This window comes from Candoia aspera, chromosome 2 (assembly GCF_035149785.1).
Source record: "Candoia aspera isolate rCanAsp1 chromosome 2, rCanAsp1.hap2, whole genome shotgun sequence".
In the NCBI taxonomy this organism is placed as follows: Eukaryota; Metazoa; Chordata; class Lepidosauria; order Squamata; family Boidae; genus Candoia; species Candoia aspera.
The window spans coordinates 20,007,989-20,023,962 of record NC_086154.1 but is presented as its reverse complement, the minus strand read 5'-3'; the positions used below and the strand labels follow the sequence as shown (position 1 = coordinate 20,023,962).

General features: G+C 39.8%; 1 protein-coding gene across 3 annotated transcripts in view; it reads right to left on the bottom strand.

Annotated features, from left to right (window-relative positions):
• Nucleotides 1–1,148: 1,148 nt before the first annotated feature.
• QRICH1 (glutamine rich 1) overlaps nucleotides 1,149–15,974 on the bottom strand; it is a 31,969-nt gene continuing 17,143 nt past the window's right edge. For all 3 annotated transcript variants that reach the window (XM_063291470.1, XM_063291468.1, XM_063291469.1), the window contains 8 exons: nucleotides 13,978–14,997; nucleotides 9,454–9,631; nucleotides 8,661–8,815; nucleotides 5,993–6,107; nucleotides 5,672–5,780; nucleotides 4,799–4,950; nucleotides 4,267–4,357; nucleotides 1,149–2,074 (listed from right to left, as the gene is read on the bottom strand). In XM_063291470.1, coding sequence (XP_063147540.1) covers nucleotides 1,882–2,074; nucleotides 4,267–4,357; nucleotides 4,799–4,950; nucleotides 5,672–5,780; nucleotides 5,993–6,107; nucleotides 8,661–8,815; nucleotides 9,454–9,631; nucleotides 13,978–14,997 — 2,013 coding nt within the window. In that variant the 3' untranslated portion in view covers nucleotides 1,149–1,881. The remainder of the gene's footprint in view (nucleotides 2,075–4,266; nucleotides 4,358–4,798; nucleotides 4,951–5,671; nucleotides 5,781–5,992; nucleotides 6,108–8,660; nucleotides 8,816–9,453; nucleotides 9,632–13,977; nucleotides 14,998–15,974) is intronic.

Here is a 15,974-nt window from a genome sequence, read left to right as displayed (position 1 = left end):
CTGACTTGGAGCACCGTTAAGGCTTCTTGCCGGAGAGAGCGCGCGAGCACAACTTTTCCTGGGATTTTGTCCCTTTCTAGGCAGAGCTACTTTGCTTTTCCTCCTGAGTAGGGATGATGTACACTTTGTGTACTGACTGCTCTTTTTAAAAAAATGGATAGCATCTCTTTCTCATGCAGTTTTCAGGAGAAAAGGGAATTTTTCATAGACATTTAAGTTACTTGTCCTCTTTTATCATGTAGCTATAATAATGCTTAAATGTAGAAAAATGTGTTTTTCAGAAAACCAGTGCAGAATTAGAGACTTTAACTCCAATCTCAATTCAGCTGCTCTGTGAGAAAGGAAAAAAAACCTGTAATGTTAATGCTGAACTGAACAATCAAACTAGTTCTAACTGGTCAAAATATGGTGGAAAATTTGAACTTACTATCACAATATCTATAGGTAGACAACTGCCAAGATATAATAGCAATGGGAAAAAGCAAAACAAAACACTGGGCTTGGTCCCAGCAAAAACACAGATCCTATGGTTCAGAACAAGAATTTTTGGTAAAATGACAATTGATTGGTTTAGTTGTTCAACTAAAAGACATGTCAGTTCAAACCAAAAACAGGTCAAACAGATAAAAATACAACTGTAAGGATTGTATGTTCCTTGCTTTTCCTCTTTCTATAGTCAATCTTACACAACTATTTCAAGCTGAGATAATGATGAAAGAATGTTCTTCAATTCTGATGGATTAAAATCAGTTGTCAAAAAGTTATGATAATGCTATGTTCAACAAAAAAGGGATCCTATGGTCTCTAAATCCCAGCACTAATAAACATCTGCAGCAAGTTTCAGTCTTTCAGGTAACTAGGTACTTGGAAAAATAAAAAAATAGAAAAAAAAAATCCTGGCCTCAAATACCAGCTATCCCCATTCCAAATTCCTTTAATTAAAAATTACAACAAAAGCAACAAATTAGTATGCTAATAAACAATTTCTTGCACAAATCCCATAGAACCAGGAAACAAAGGGGAAAAAAAGCCCACCCTTGTTTAAATAGGCTGGCATATCTGTAGAGGAACTGGTCAGTAGGACATTCCATATGTTATTAATGTTTATGTCTTTTGCTCCCCCAATAAAGACACATTGTTCAATAGCATGTTGAAAAGACGTGCTTGTCATTCTTAATAAACAACTAGCATAAGAATACATAAGAGAAACAGGGTGGTATCTTTATATGATACACAAGTGTATGTTACAAGAATTCCATTAGGCACAGGAGCCTCAAGGTTTTAAGGCCTCAACATCAGGCCAAACAAAAGAGAGAAAGACAGAGAAGAGAGAGAGAGAGAAGTGTGGTAGTTTGTACTTAACATCTAAAAATGTCACTTTTAAGGTCTTAATAGAAATTGATTTTCTTCTCCTTATAAATCATAATTGCAGGACACCCCCCTCTAGGACATGTCAGTGTCCAAGTACAAGGAAACTGCAAACCACCTCTTTTTAGGTCAAGCAGATATCCACTGTTTTCTGCTTCCAAGTTCATGAGCTTCAATGTAGTGGCCCACCCAGGCCAAGTCCACCAATTAAATTTGTTTTTTTCACATCATAAAAAAGCCCAAAGTCAACCTACGGAACCTCACAGCTCCTAGAGAAAGAATGCAGCCTTCAATGTGTCCAGAAAGCTGATGCAAAAGGGTCAGATACACAATGGAGAGGGTCTCTTATTAACCAGAAGAAGCCTAAAAGGGCCTCTTAACTACACCAATTAAAAAAAAAAACTTAGGCATCTCCTTTAGTGTAAAAGGCTGTACAATTGATCCTGGCCTCGCTGCCACCCCACCCCACCCAGCTCCACCCCACACCCTTCTTCTGAACTGGGAGGGCTGCCTTTAGTGCATGGTGCTGACATTGGCCACCGCAATAGCTTCTTGAATTTCTCGTATCACCAGAATCCGAGTAAGCATTTGCTCCATTTGCTCTCGACTGATTGGTTGGATGGAATACCAGATAGGGCTATTGGGAGCCACCACTGGTTCAGGAGTCAAATAGAAGGTATCATTTCGGCCTTTCACGCTTTGCGGGCTACAAAGAGAGAAAAATCATTAAGGTCTGCTTTGGAACTGCTATTAACACTACCTTAGAAACAAGGACTGTTTCCTCTACCCCTCCATGGAATTCATATGCAAAATGAAATCTGAAAAGTACAAATTAATCTGGTCTGCTATAGAGTGTGAAATCAGATCAAGCTAATCTGTAATTATAGTAAGATAACAATAAGTTATTCTTACCAATGGATACTTTAAGTGTATCCTTTGTATCATGTATCAAGGAACCCAGTTTTAGTAACCAGAACACTGCCAGTTAGCGTGATGATTTCACAGGACTTTCAAATGAAGACCAAGTTTTGTTAAGACACATTCCCCAATACAAGTCATTGCTTAAAGACATTCAGCATCTTTATTCAGTATGACTGCAAGGTTAAAGAGAGATTTTCACCTGCTGCAACTTATTATATTCTTGAGCTGCGACAGGATAATGGACTATTTGGATACAATACTAAACCTGATTCTGTCAATCCATGAACAAGTAAGAATGCTAGTATATATTGTTCAATCTCTCCCAATTAGTTGATGTTATTAACAAAGGACCCACACAAACCAGGAAGTTTCCCGCATATGTTCAATACTGTGTCAAAATCTGGACTAGTTAGTTCAGGCGATATTATAAACCAAGAAAATATCCTAACTTACAGGTTTGAGATTCCTATCTGCAAGCTATCTGCAAACCTTTAAAGTATGTCAAACTTGTTCAAAGACTGTCATTTTTGAAGTTCAAGAATTCAAGTAGAACTATCAGATTAATTCAGAGTCAAGTTCAAGATTTCAAGTAGAACTATCAGATTAATTCAGAGTCTTTTTCATATTGATATGAAAGGGACGTGGTGGCGCTGCGGGTTAAACCGCTGAGCTGCCGATCGGAAGGTCGGCGGTTCGAAACCGCGCAGCGGGGTGAGCTCCCATTGCTCGTCCCAGCTCCTGCTCACCTAGCAGTTCGAAAACATGCAAATGTGAGTAGATCAATAGGTACTGCTTCGGCGGGAAGGTAACGGCGTTCCGAGTCGTCATGCTGGCCACATGACCCAGAAGTGTCTATGACAACGCCGGATCCAAGGCTTAGAAACGGAGATGAGCACCGCCCCCTAGAGTCGGATTCGACTGGACTTTACGTCAAGGGAAACCTTTACCTTTACCTATGAAAAGGTTGAGTTTACCTTTCACCAAAAAAATGGTAAGAGGGGTTCATTGTGCTCCCTGATGCTTCACATAGCACATTCTGTCCATGCAAGCAATCTGACTTTTCTTCAGCCACACAATAAAATGTATGGACCAATTATCAAACATTTCTGTGATTACAGGGAGTCCTCACTTAATAATGGCAATTGGGACTGGAATTTCTGGTGTTAAGCAAATCACCGTGGGTCATTAATCAAAGATATCATGTGATTGCCATTTGTGACCTTCTGCCAGCTTCCCCATTGACTTTGCTTGTAGGAAGCTGGCAAAGGTCGCAAATAGTGACCACACGACCGCAGGATACTGCAACATTGTAACTGCAAGCTGGGCACTCGGGAGCTATGATGGCCATAAGTACAAGGATCAGTCATAACTACCACCATTCAGCACTGTTGCAAGTTCAGTCACTGAATGAATGGTCATTAAATGAGGACCTGTACACAAATGCTTTTTCTAGCTGTATTTATTTTTAAATTCTATTTTCATGACTTGTGCTCATAGATTACATTTGGCCATCAAAAAGTCACCTAGGGTGATAGGAACACGGTAAAAAGAACTATAATTTTTTGACTTCAAAGTTTTTTTTCCTTCCTTTCTATTTAGTTTTAGTTGTTTAAACTATCCTAGAAATAAAAATGAAAGACAAAAATTACTTCATGTTATTAGAACTAATATAATTCTGGGAATCTTGTACAGGTAGTCCTTGCTTAGCAACCAGAATTGAGACCAGCAACTTGGTTAAGAGAAGTGATTGCTAAGTGAAACAATGACTGTGCTTATGAACTTAATCTTTCCTTTGCTTTACAAACCTGGGAAGGTCGTAAATGTGAGGACTGGCCGTAAAGTTACTTTTTCATCACTGTCATAATTGTGAACAGTTACTAAATGAGGCAGGTGCTAAACAAGGACTACTTGTAGACTCAAAGCCCCTGAAGAGAATGTTCAAGTCTGGGTCTGGACAATTGTAATGGGAAAACTCACCATTTGAAGAGGTAGAAGTCATAGAGTTTTATAGGACACCTCAAGGGGTTTTCAGGATTCTCTGTCTGCTCTGCATACATGTCATCTGTAACTGCAAATCAACCCCAAGAGATAGAGAACCATTAAACACTTTCTTGCAGCAGATAGGCAGATTGATGTCAATGTTATTAATGGAGCAAAGAACATATCTTTTGTATCTTCTGCTATCTTTCATGGTTACATTTACTGTCAAATACATATCTTCTAAACAGTTTTTACAAATAAGTAAGAGCCCTCCTTCATAAGGCAAGAAAATTCCCTAATGTAAGTTATAAAAGGCTTGATAAATGACTACCAGAAACACTAGAAATCAAATCAGCAATTTCACACACAGCAAGGCACATACTCATTTGCAAACAGATCACATTCATCTGGTCCTCACCAGACAATTTATATTCCATTTATCACACAAGGTCTAAATAGTAATTTATGAAAAAGCTCTGCAAAATGAACATGGGTATTAGAATTTTTTCTTTTCAGAATGTCTTTCTACCTTTCTGGCCTGCCTGGTGAATGCCAAGAGCCTTTAGATACCGGATGCTTGTACTCTTGTCTTTAGGATTGGAAGGGTTCTTCTTAGTCTGCCTCAAGACTTTTGAAAAGGCCAGCTTCATATGCTGGTCTACTGTTTTTAACAGGAAATATCTGCAGAAAGAGACAGGCCAAGTGCCCATTAAAATATATTTTCTCTGCACATCCATCAATGGTCAAACATAATTAACATTTATGGACTATGGACCTAGGCATGGAATACCTAGATTTTGACAAGCAAGGACATGCATATATATTTTAAAAAATGGTTAAGCTTAAACAAAAAACATTGGTGCATCACTACTACATCTAGATGAAGTCACTTTTAGAGAAAAATATTTATCAGGGCAATTTGCCTCAACAACTAAGCTGAAACTCCAAGTTTTAAAATAAAGAAGGAAATGCCCCCCAAATCATATAGGAACACTAAAAGAATATATTCTTAAAGGATTAGGATGGTCTCTTCAGAAAACAGAATGCTGAACAGCAGCCAACATTTCTGCAATATGTGAAGTGATTTGCCATCAAGTACTTCAATTTCTTACATCTACTTACTACAGACTGATCATACTACAGACAGAGGATTGACCTAAAAGCACATACGGTTAATGGAGAAAGCAGAATTTGAACTAGAAAATTACTGGTTCATAGTTTATTCCTTTGTAATTGTACTATACCAGCTGTAGATTCACGTTTAGTCTGTTTCATCCAGAAAATTCTTGTCTGGAGGTTTGATTTGCTCATACTAATTCAAAATCCTTGGAAAAAGAGGGTTCTGCTTATTTTAAAATAATTGGAATGGTTTTAATGAGGTAATGTTTCCATTGGTACATACTTTGTATTAAAAAACATGAGAGTAGTTAACAAGGTAGCAGGAGAGTGAGCTCCCAGCTGTTTACACTCCCATAACATCTCTTCTGTCACATGGCTGGGAAGAACATACCCTGTGCAGATAAAAATACAGCATCAGTAACAGACATATCAAGCCAATGCTCCTCATAAAAGATATAAGCACTGCATTTCTCAACATTATAACATTAACGAAAAATAAAATTTTAAAAAGTTTGATTCATGATAGCAAATTCAACCACTTGTTTAGTTGCTGTTACATATTTACATACTCATCACAACTATCCCTGCCTGAAGATTCTCTTACCCAAAGGAGTGACCCTAGGCTGCACATCCTTGAGAACTTCATGTAACCATTCAGTGAACCGTATGTAATAGAGATCTGAGAAAATGTCATCAACTCGCCCATTTTCAAATAAGTACTGCAAGAAACAATTAACACAGGTGAGAGAAAACCTTACCCATGATGTTCATTATTGAACATTAAATCAACAGGGTATATGCTTCCTTAATTTTATATTCAAAATCCCTACCAGTCTGGATCTATCTTTTGTGCCTTGATGTGGAAGCATTTCAGTTCAAAGATTCAGAGAAGTTAATTGAAGAAAAATAGAATCAACAAATACCGCCCTCTGCCTCGCTCAGCCATCCACAGATTTGTGTTTAATAAAATTTTAACCAGGGTTTTAAAAATATATAAAATATATTAATTTCTATCATATAAAAAGCTCAGAGTATTGTCATCACATTCATCCAAGCAGCCTGGAAGCCTCAGACATTACTTGTCTGAAGCGTGAATTAAATGGGGCTAATACTTATTCTGCTAATTTCCAAAATTTATTTTACAACTATTAACGCTAGCAGTTGTAGTAACTGAAACTCCCAACATTTGGTATTCATCCAAAATATATGCCAGAGTTCAGTATCAGGTTCACCCCATTTTCTCCAACCAAATCAGGGTCTTATATTCCCATAGTTAGGTGGGTACATTTCAAAATGGTTTCCAGAGAAAGCACAAAAAAACTTCTCAAGTTCCTTTATTCATCTGAAATCTACACCAAAATTTTTTATCAACTTTGTTCCACCAGGGGGTAACTGACATACCCCCCTGTAGTGAGCTTCAGAACACCTGAAAGCCAACTTTTCTCTGTTAATCCCAAGCCAAAGTTCTGTACCAGTTTGGTGTTGCTCCGTTTCATCAAGCATAGGGTTTGTACGTGTAAGGGCCAGACACTTACTGGCATTTCAACCTATGGGTTTTCCACCTTTCCCCTCCTCCAGAAGTGGGTAACTGACATCACCCATTGCGGATCAACATTTCTAGAGTAGAAATATGTGCATCCATGTTTATTAGACTAGCTCCATGATTCTCACTTTGCTACTTTTTGATCAGATATAAATATCAAAACTTACAATGAAAAGTAGAGGGAGCTTTCTGAAAGCCCTTAGAAAATAATGAGAGCTGACAGTAAAAAATGCGTATCCTCACCTTACATTACCCTCCTGTTCTTCTGCTACTTGATAGTTATTGTTGTATTTCCAAAACAGTCAGAATCCAAGATAATACCATATTAAATGAATTAGTTTTTTCAAGCACAGAGATTTATAAGTTTCTTGATTATTGCTTGAAAGGATATATAAGGGGTTCTGTTTTAGTCACTATTGTTAATAAACTTCTAGTCACTTACAATAATTTATTGAGATTTTCTCTGTGTATGTGTGCACAGCATGGATGAATTAGATTACTTCTAAATTTCTTTTTAGTTCTGGAATTCCAACCTCTCCAAATTTCATCTGTGAAAGCATATTGGAAGTATTGTTATAGCTATTATTAGCAAAATGTAAAAATAAAACCCAAGGCTTTTTTCTTAAAATAGTCAATTTTAAACACAAAGATTTTCATGTAGAATATTATGTAAAGCAATTACCAAATAAATGAGCTGACACTGCACCCATATATCTACTGATGTGGGAATAGAATTACAAAAATTGTTTAGGGCCTTGTAACTTTTTTCATAATTAAAACAGATGTCTGGAGGAGATGTGGTTTCTTCCCACTCGAGTTGCCAAAAAAGAAATAAGAAGTAATAACTTCCATTTATTCAGGGTTAAATAATTTCCAAGCTAGTACAAAGAGTTTGTGTGAATGTGTTGAGCCACATACAAAATTTGGGCATGGTGAAGCAAAACAGTGCAAAACTAGTACAGATCTTTGGAATGGGTTTTTGGTCAATAGGCCATGTAATTGTTGGCATGTGCCAGTTATCCACTTAAAAGGGGGGAGAATACAAAACAGGCTTGGTGGAACAAAATGATAGAAAACTGGTATAGCAGCTTTGCAGTGTTTTAGGTGTTTCTCAGAATGCCATCTGAAATGTCAGTGCCCACTTAACTATAAGGGTACAAGACCCAGGCTTGGTGGAAGAAAAACAAGTTTTAAAATACTGACATAAAATCTGGGTAGAAACTAAATTTTGGTATAACAAATGCTAGTTTGCTTCTAATGCCTAAATAGGCTTAAATAACAGTATATTGGTAAAATGCTGCTTTAGAAGGCACACATCTAGCTACTCAACTGAAAGTTTCCATTAGCTTTTCACAAGTTGCTCCATCTCATTTGCATGCATTTCAAGACCTGGATTATGGAATTATTTCTCACTCCCCCTCCCCTCCTCTCCCCATCAGCTCCACACATCTTTGGAGTCATTCAAGAAAGATTTGAAAACTTACTTAATAAAAATGGTATTAAGGCTGTTTTTACTGTAAATCTGCCTAACAAAGTTAGATGGTAGGTAGGTTACGATTTTGTAATTGTATTATTTTTTTTTATTGTGATAGTAAATATATCATGGTGTACATTAGTTTTATTGCTTTTGTGTATTTGCAACAGCTATTTAGTTTTTCCACTCAAAACATGCCTAAAACTATTTGTAGTTTTAAAACTGTTTGTAGCAAGAGTTTCCATGATGCCACACCTTTTGAATGCACAGAAAGATATAGTAAAGAACATCTGGATCATAGGGCTCGCCTTCACTATTGCGAGCTTCACGAGTCATTAAGCACAATCCGTAATTTAACTCTGCTACAGCTGAAGATATAAGATCTTCTTGGAATCTCAATAACTGGCGTCCTGAAAACAAGAGGACAGGTCATCAATTGGCATTTAAAGTCCCCATTTAAATCACATTTTTCTTGACCATTTAAATCAACCCATTCTGCTACAAAAACACAACCTCTTCCTCCTTCAGCATATTGTTGAATAAGTAACCAATAAATATTTTAAATCCCTGATACTTGAATATACAGCCTGTCCTCATCTAAAACTTTTGGAGTGTCATCCAGAATCCTTCCAAAAGATACTGAATTGTAACTCTTAGTCTGACAGAATATAAAACTACCTGATAATATTAGTAACACAACAACAGTTAATAATTCATTGTTAAGTTACCAAAATTAATTTTTGCCTGGCCCCACCAACTTTTAGAGTGTAGGCCAATATCCTACACAAACGCCCAGTATGGCCCTCATACAAAACAAACAAACACCCATGTGTTAAAAAACTGGGAAAAGGGGCACACCAGGTAATATATAAATTTTCTGACACAACGTTTAGGGTTTTTGCTTAAGGTGGCAAAGCTCATTTTATAATGCAAACCTAACAAATATAACAAAGGTTTATCATGTTCTTCCTATAAAAAGAATAACATTACCAAAACCAATACAATAAGACAACCGAGAATAGTCGACTGGAAGGCTTGGGGCACTTACTACCAATGGGTGCAAGCCGGTTCTGTGATTCTTTTTCCATCTCTGCGTTTTTAGTCTGTGCCCAGCTCTTCCATACTTCTAATCCTTCCTCTGGCTTGAGAGACTGTGGAAGGAGAAGTTCAGGGGAAGGCTGAGGCTGTGGCTGCTGTTCAACTTCAGCTACCTGAACGGTTTGAGCCTGTGGAAGAAAACCATTTCAGCAACTCCTACAAGAGTTTCTTTAAAGTAAAAAAATGAACTAGGGGAGGATTTGATTGTCTGCAGTACTTCCTATGGGTAACTTCCCAAGTTTAGTCTGTTTTAGACAACTATGCATATAAACACATTTCTCATTTCCATAAATTTTTATTAGGCAGATTTCACTGATAAACTCCTACTTGCTTTATAACCAAGTACTTTATTGCAAGAGGTATTCAAGATATCATCAAGTCCAACACAGAGACTGACACTTCACATAATTATACTCTACAATAAGTTTGATCTTCAGTTCCACTAACATACATTTTATTTCAATTTAGGTGCCATCTGACTCCAAATTGAATCTGGCCAGCTCACAATATAATAAGCAATAAAAACACAGTATAAAACAAGATGACATCCAGTCACTCTATACAAAAACACAGACAAAAGCACATTCAGCAAGGGGCTCAATCCATCTTAACCCAAGACCCAGGAAAACAACCATGTCTTCAAAGCCTTACAGAACATCAACAGGGTAGGGGCCACAGATTTCAGGGAGGATCTCATTCTAGAGAGCAGGCACCACAACAGAGAAAATATGCTTCCTGGTTTCCAACAGATGGCACTATTTAATTGAAGGAACTCTGTCAGCATGTTCTGGCCAGGCAGAAACCACTGAAGATAGGCAGCCCCTCAAATAACTTGGCCTTATGGCTTTAATAGGGAATGACCAGCACCATGAATCACACTTGGAGGCATACTGGCAACCAGTGCAGCTCATGAAGCAGAGGTGTCACATAGGCATACAAGGAATGCCCCTTGCTTGCCCACGTCACTGCACTTTGGACCAGCTGAAGCTTCCAAGTGGCTTTCAAGGGCAGCCCCATTTAGAGCACATTGCTACAGTCAACCCATGAGATGACCAGAGTATTAGGGACTGTCTGAAGGACCTCCTGATCCAGGAAGGGGTGCAACTAGTACACCAGATAGAGTTGTGCAAAGGCTCCCTTGGCCACAGCTGCCACCTGCTCTTTAAGCAGGAACTGTGAGTCCAAGAAGAATGACACACAACGTTTGAATGGGGAAGCACTACTCCATCCAAGAGTATAGATGGAAAATATCTGGCTCCATGAAGTCTTGGTAGGACTGAGTGGACTTGGTTACTCCCTGTCCAGACCTACACAGCCTCCAGACATGGGAGCAGAACCTCAACAGCCTCACCTGGCCGGCCTGGAGAATGAAATACATAATTAGGTTATCATCAGCATACTGATATCAAACCCCAAACTAACAGATGACCTCACCCACCACAACAGCTTCATGTAGATGTTACTGGAGAGGAGTGCTGAACCCTGTGGCAGCCCATATAAGACAGCCAAAGGGATGACCTCTCCCCACCTCTAACACCTGACTGGAAACAGCCATGAAGAAAGTAAGAGAACCACCATAAAATGGTGCCCCCAATTCCCAACTCCCACAGGTGGTCCAAAAAGATACTGTGGTCAATGGTATTGAAGGCTGCTCAGAGATCAAGAACCATGCACTACCTCCATCCCAACTCCTGCACAGGTCATTAGCAAGCACAACCAAAGCTGTCTTAATACTGAATCCCGGCCTGAAATCCAACTGAAATGGGTCTAGATAATCTGCTTCTTCCAGGGTTCTCTGCAACTGTAAACTGACCACAAACTCAATACCTTTTCCTTAAAAGAGAAGGTTGCAGGCAGGATGGTAGTTGTCTAAAATTGTTGGGTCCAAGGCTGGTCTCTTGAGGGGGGGGGTGCACCAGCACCTCCTTCAAGGTCGAAAGCACTACTCCCTCTCTCAGCAAGGCCAACACCACAGCATAAACCCAACTACAGTCACCTCCCTGGCTGCCTTAACAACCCAGGAGGAACCTGGGCTGAACTAACAGCGCAGAGAACCCTATCCATCTCCTCAGGAGTCAGTGGCTCAAACTTACCCCAGATCACACTACAACACTGAGTCTCGGGTACCTTGGCCAGACCTGCCTAATCGACTCTAGTTCAGAGTGGAGTTATAAACTGAGAGCAAGGCCCACTCCCTCTTTGCACTGAAGATGTTGCCTAGTCTGGCAATGAAACGTCTGCAAGAAAACAACAAGGCTCAGAGAGCACCAAGGATTCCACAGTTCAACCTTGAGCTACAAATATTTGCTTCAATTGGTATCACATTAGTATATATGAGCTTTGTACATTTGACCCATAGTATAGAATCACAGAACTGAAAGGCGTCATTTAGGCAACCAACTCCAACTCTGTGATCTGAGCAAGAATCCAAATTAAAGCATTTGTAACAAAGAGCCAGTCTGGTCTAGTGGTTAAGGCAACGGGCTAGAAACCAGGAAACTGAGAGTACTAGTCCCACCTTAGGCATGAAAGCCGGCTGGGTGACCTTGGGCCAGTCCCTCTCTCTCAGCCCAACTCACCTCACAGGGTTGTTGTTATGGGGAAAATAGGAGGAGGAAGGAGTATTAGGTATTTTTGCCGCCTTGAGTTATTTATAAAAATAATAAAGGTGGGATAGAAAATAAATAAAATAAAATCAGTGCTCCAGTCTCTGAATCTATCGAGTCAACAGCTGCTCATCACCTCTCTTGATAATTTGATTCCATTCACAAACTGCCCTTACAATTAGGAATATGACTCTAGAGCGCTGTTTGCCAAACCATTAATTTAACTCTTAAAACAATTTTTAATTTACCCAGCTAATAATTTTCACTGGAGAAGCTAGCAGCCTGATAAAATAGATAGTATATATTTGTTCATTCAATTATTTTGGATGCTTTTTGACATTTCAACAGTACAACTTAAACAGTATACAGCTATTGCCGAAGTAACATACAACATAGCACTTACAGAAAAAAACCAGGATAGTGTTTCCAATGTTTATAAACAAACACTATGAAGCACTCAAAGAAAACCAAAGAATGAATATTGCCTTCCTGCCTCCTAGTATAGCATCTTTGTTACTTCCTGCAATCTAAAAGATGTTTTATTTATCCTGAAAGTTCTGCAACAGCTTATGTCTAGCCCTGATGAAGTTTCTATTTGACAGTGATAAGAAATTTATACTAATGTATCATTCAGTGAAGGATTGTTTATCTTCCGCAATTATGCAGAATTGGATCCAACAGTCTAGCTTATAAAAATCTCTGGAACTAGAAAGCAGTATTCAAGTTCTAATAGTAATGTTAGAAGACAGACAGCATATTTTAATATGCGCAATATCTCTGCAGAATGCATTGCCAAAAAAAAAAAGGACCAGAAAACTGTACCCTCTTTGGCTAGCTAATTTATGTTCTCAACATTCTCATCCTATGTCTGCTTTTCCACACAAGGAAACTGATTTATGTGAGAACATAGAAATACTTCATTCAGAACAAAGTGTGCAATCCAGAGAAATTCATAAGCCATGCTGTATCGTATTTGACAGATGCTTACAAAGCATAACTATCACTCTTATTCAGATACCCAAGGCACAATATCAGAGATTATATATAACCATCATTTCTGGTAGCCACAAGTAGCTTGTCTTTCATGGATTTGTCTATTTTTAAAAGCAGTCATAGAAAAGTGACTGGCAGGAGGCAAATGATGTTTTCCTATGGCATAAATGGTGCTCTCAGCTCACTCCTTTCCAATCGTTCTTAGGTCCTCTATTGTTGGAAGACCTGAAAGACCAGGTTAGGGACAGACTGTCATAGAGAAAATCTGTCTATGCACCCACTAAGAGTAACAGCTTGATGGCACACAATCAACCAAAGCTATCTAAACTGGCAGCCACTGTTAGAGCTTGTGACCTTGAATGCACTGGGCATCTGTATGTGGTATGGAACAGCACTTCCCTGTATCCATCCTAAGTCTCCCACCATTCAGCTTCATTAGGTGACCAAGCATTACCAGAAGGCAATTTTTTTTCCACATCTGTTTTCTCCGTATCATGTAAAACGGCATATGCTTCAGTCATTTTCCCAAGGCAAAGGTCCTCACATACTGCAGCCTTTCCAACGGACCCCAGTTCCTTATTTTATTCTGATGCTATTTTCTACATACAGTATGCCAAGCACAGCAGCACTAATAATTTGGATAAAAGCATTTTGATAATTATATTCCAGTTGAAGAACTTCTTGAAGAACTGCAGTTAAAGCTTGGATAAAAATTTATAGATTATTTAAAACACAGAATGTAATTGTTCAGAACACAACAAGCAGACAAACCTTCTCTTTAAAACTGTTATCTTTCACAGAGATGACAGACGATCCTGCCCATATTAAGTTATTCAACCCTGCAGGCACTTGACTCATAAAGATAGCTTACTTACAGAGCAAGTAACTTGCAGCTGCTGCTGCTGCTGCTGCTGCGCCTGCTCCTGTGACGTGGACTGCTGCTGCTGTGGGTCCCATATATGAACCGTCTGTGCTGTATTCTGGTAGGTCCCTGCCACTGCTTGCACTGCCACTGGAATGTGGATATTGCCATTCATAAACTGGGCTGGAAAAAGGGAATTGGCAAGAGTTTGCACCACCTCCTCGTGAGAGTTTTTCACTACTGATGCACCTCCCACCATCTTATCCTTGTCTTCTTCTAGCTTCACAGTGGCCAAAGTTGTTGGGGAGCCACTAACGTGGACAGCATTGTAGGCCTCCTGGGGAATGGCAATATGGGTAATGTTCTGCTGCTGTAGATCACCACGTGGTTGGGCAGAGTAAACAGGGATTGTCCAAGTCTCCCCAGTGGGACTGGTGATGGTCCCCGTGGCACTGTACAGGTGGGCACTATCCACCGTTAACAAGTCCGGCCTTAAGGATACGTAACTCTGCTGTTGGCCCTGGGGGATGGCCAGAACCGTAGCAACCGGCTGCCCTGAAATAGCATACGACACGGTAATAGGCATATCCACTTTGCGCTTCTTTACTGGCTGAAGAACGCTGGCAGTGCTGATCCTTCGCTCGCCCTCCCGTGGTGAGCCTTGTTGAGATGGAGGAGGGGAAAGTGCTCCAACTGTCTGAATCTGGATTTGCTGGCCTCCAGCAATGGCCTGTCCTGCCACGAGCTGGGCCTGGATCTGCTGGTGTTGTATGTGTTCCTCTGGTATTTCTGCACCCTGGATTTGCTGAGCAGTCTGCACATGCTGCACCTGGATCTGAGCCGCCTGTAACTGAGAAGGGCTGGGACTCTGGAGGGCCTGACCCTGTATTGTCTGGGATGCCTGCTGCTGTGTCTGGCCTTGGATCTGCACCTGGACTTGTATTGGCTGCTCAGAGGCTTGGTGGACAGTAAGCTGAGGAGAGAGCTGCTGGGTGGACACTTGTTGAGGGGACTGCTGAACCTGAACCTGCACCTGCAAAAGCAACACGTGAGCAGTTAGTGCATCAACTCCAAAATCCCCGAGACACTTCAGGAGTTGGCAGGACATCAAGTTAAATAAATAAATAAGCCAGCAGCAAGTTTAGAATTAGGCATTAAATATTAATAGGCATCCAATCAGCCGGGGAGCTAAATGAGAATACTCACAAAGGAAAAAAGGGTTAATACATCTTGGTAGAATCACAAAGAAAAAAACATTTATACCTTACAAGAACCGCCCCCCCAAAATTCAGTACAAGGTGAGCATACGTCATTGACCAAGAGTCACAGTTCAGAAATAGTCCATTTGTGCTTAACAAGTGAACAAAATTTACGCTATCTCAAAAAAAAATTTTTTTCTTCAAACACTCCTCCAAGGAGCCTAAAGACAGTAAGTGCTCTGAGCAGAAAACTTCTGTTTAGGAATACATCAAAGAATACTTGATTGTATGCAAATAAACATAATTGTATTAGAACTGTTCTTTATTGGCAATGTGAAAACTTTTGGGGGTTACTGATCTGGTCTTGTGAATTACTGACATTTTTGGAACAATATTTTAATGTATGTAAGTAGATTTATGCTTCAGCAAAGGATCGTTACCTTGTTGTGGTGCTGGAGCTTGAGCACCTCAATGATGCCATGAGCTAAACCGTGAAGGGCCACCCAAGACGGGAAGGTCATGACAGAGAGGTCAGACTAAATGCGATCCCTGGGGAAGGTAATGGCAACCCACCCCACTATTCTTGCCGTGAAAACTCAATGGATCAGTACAACCAAAGATATATCGGTATACCATCGGAAGATGAGACCCCCAGGTCGGAAGATGGTGAAAATGCTACTGGGGAGGAACAGAGGATGAGTTCAAATAGCCCCAGACGTGATGACGCAGCTAGCTCAAAGCCGAAAGGACGGCTAGCAGCCGACGGTGCTGGTGGTGAACGGCAAATCCGATGTTCTAAGGATCAACAAGC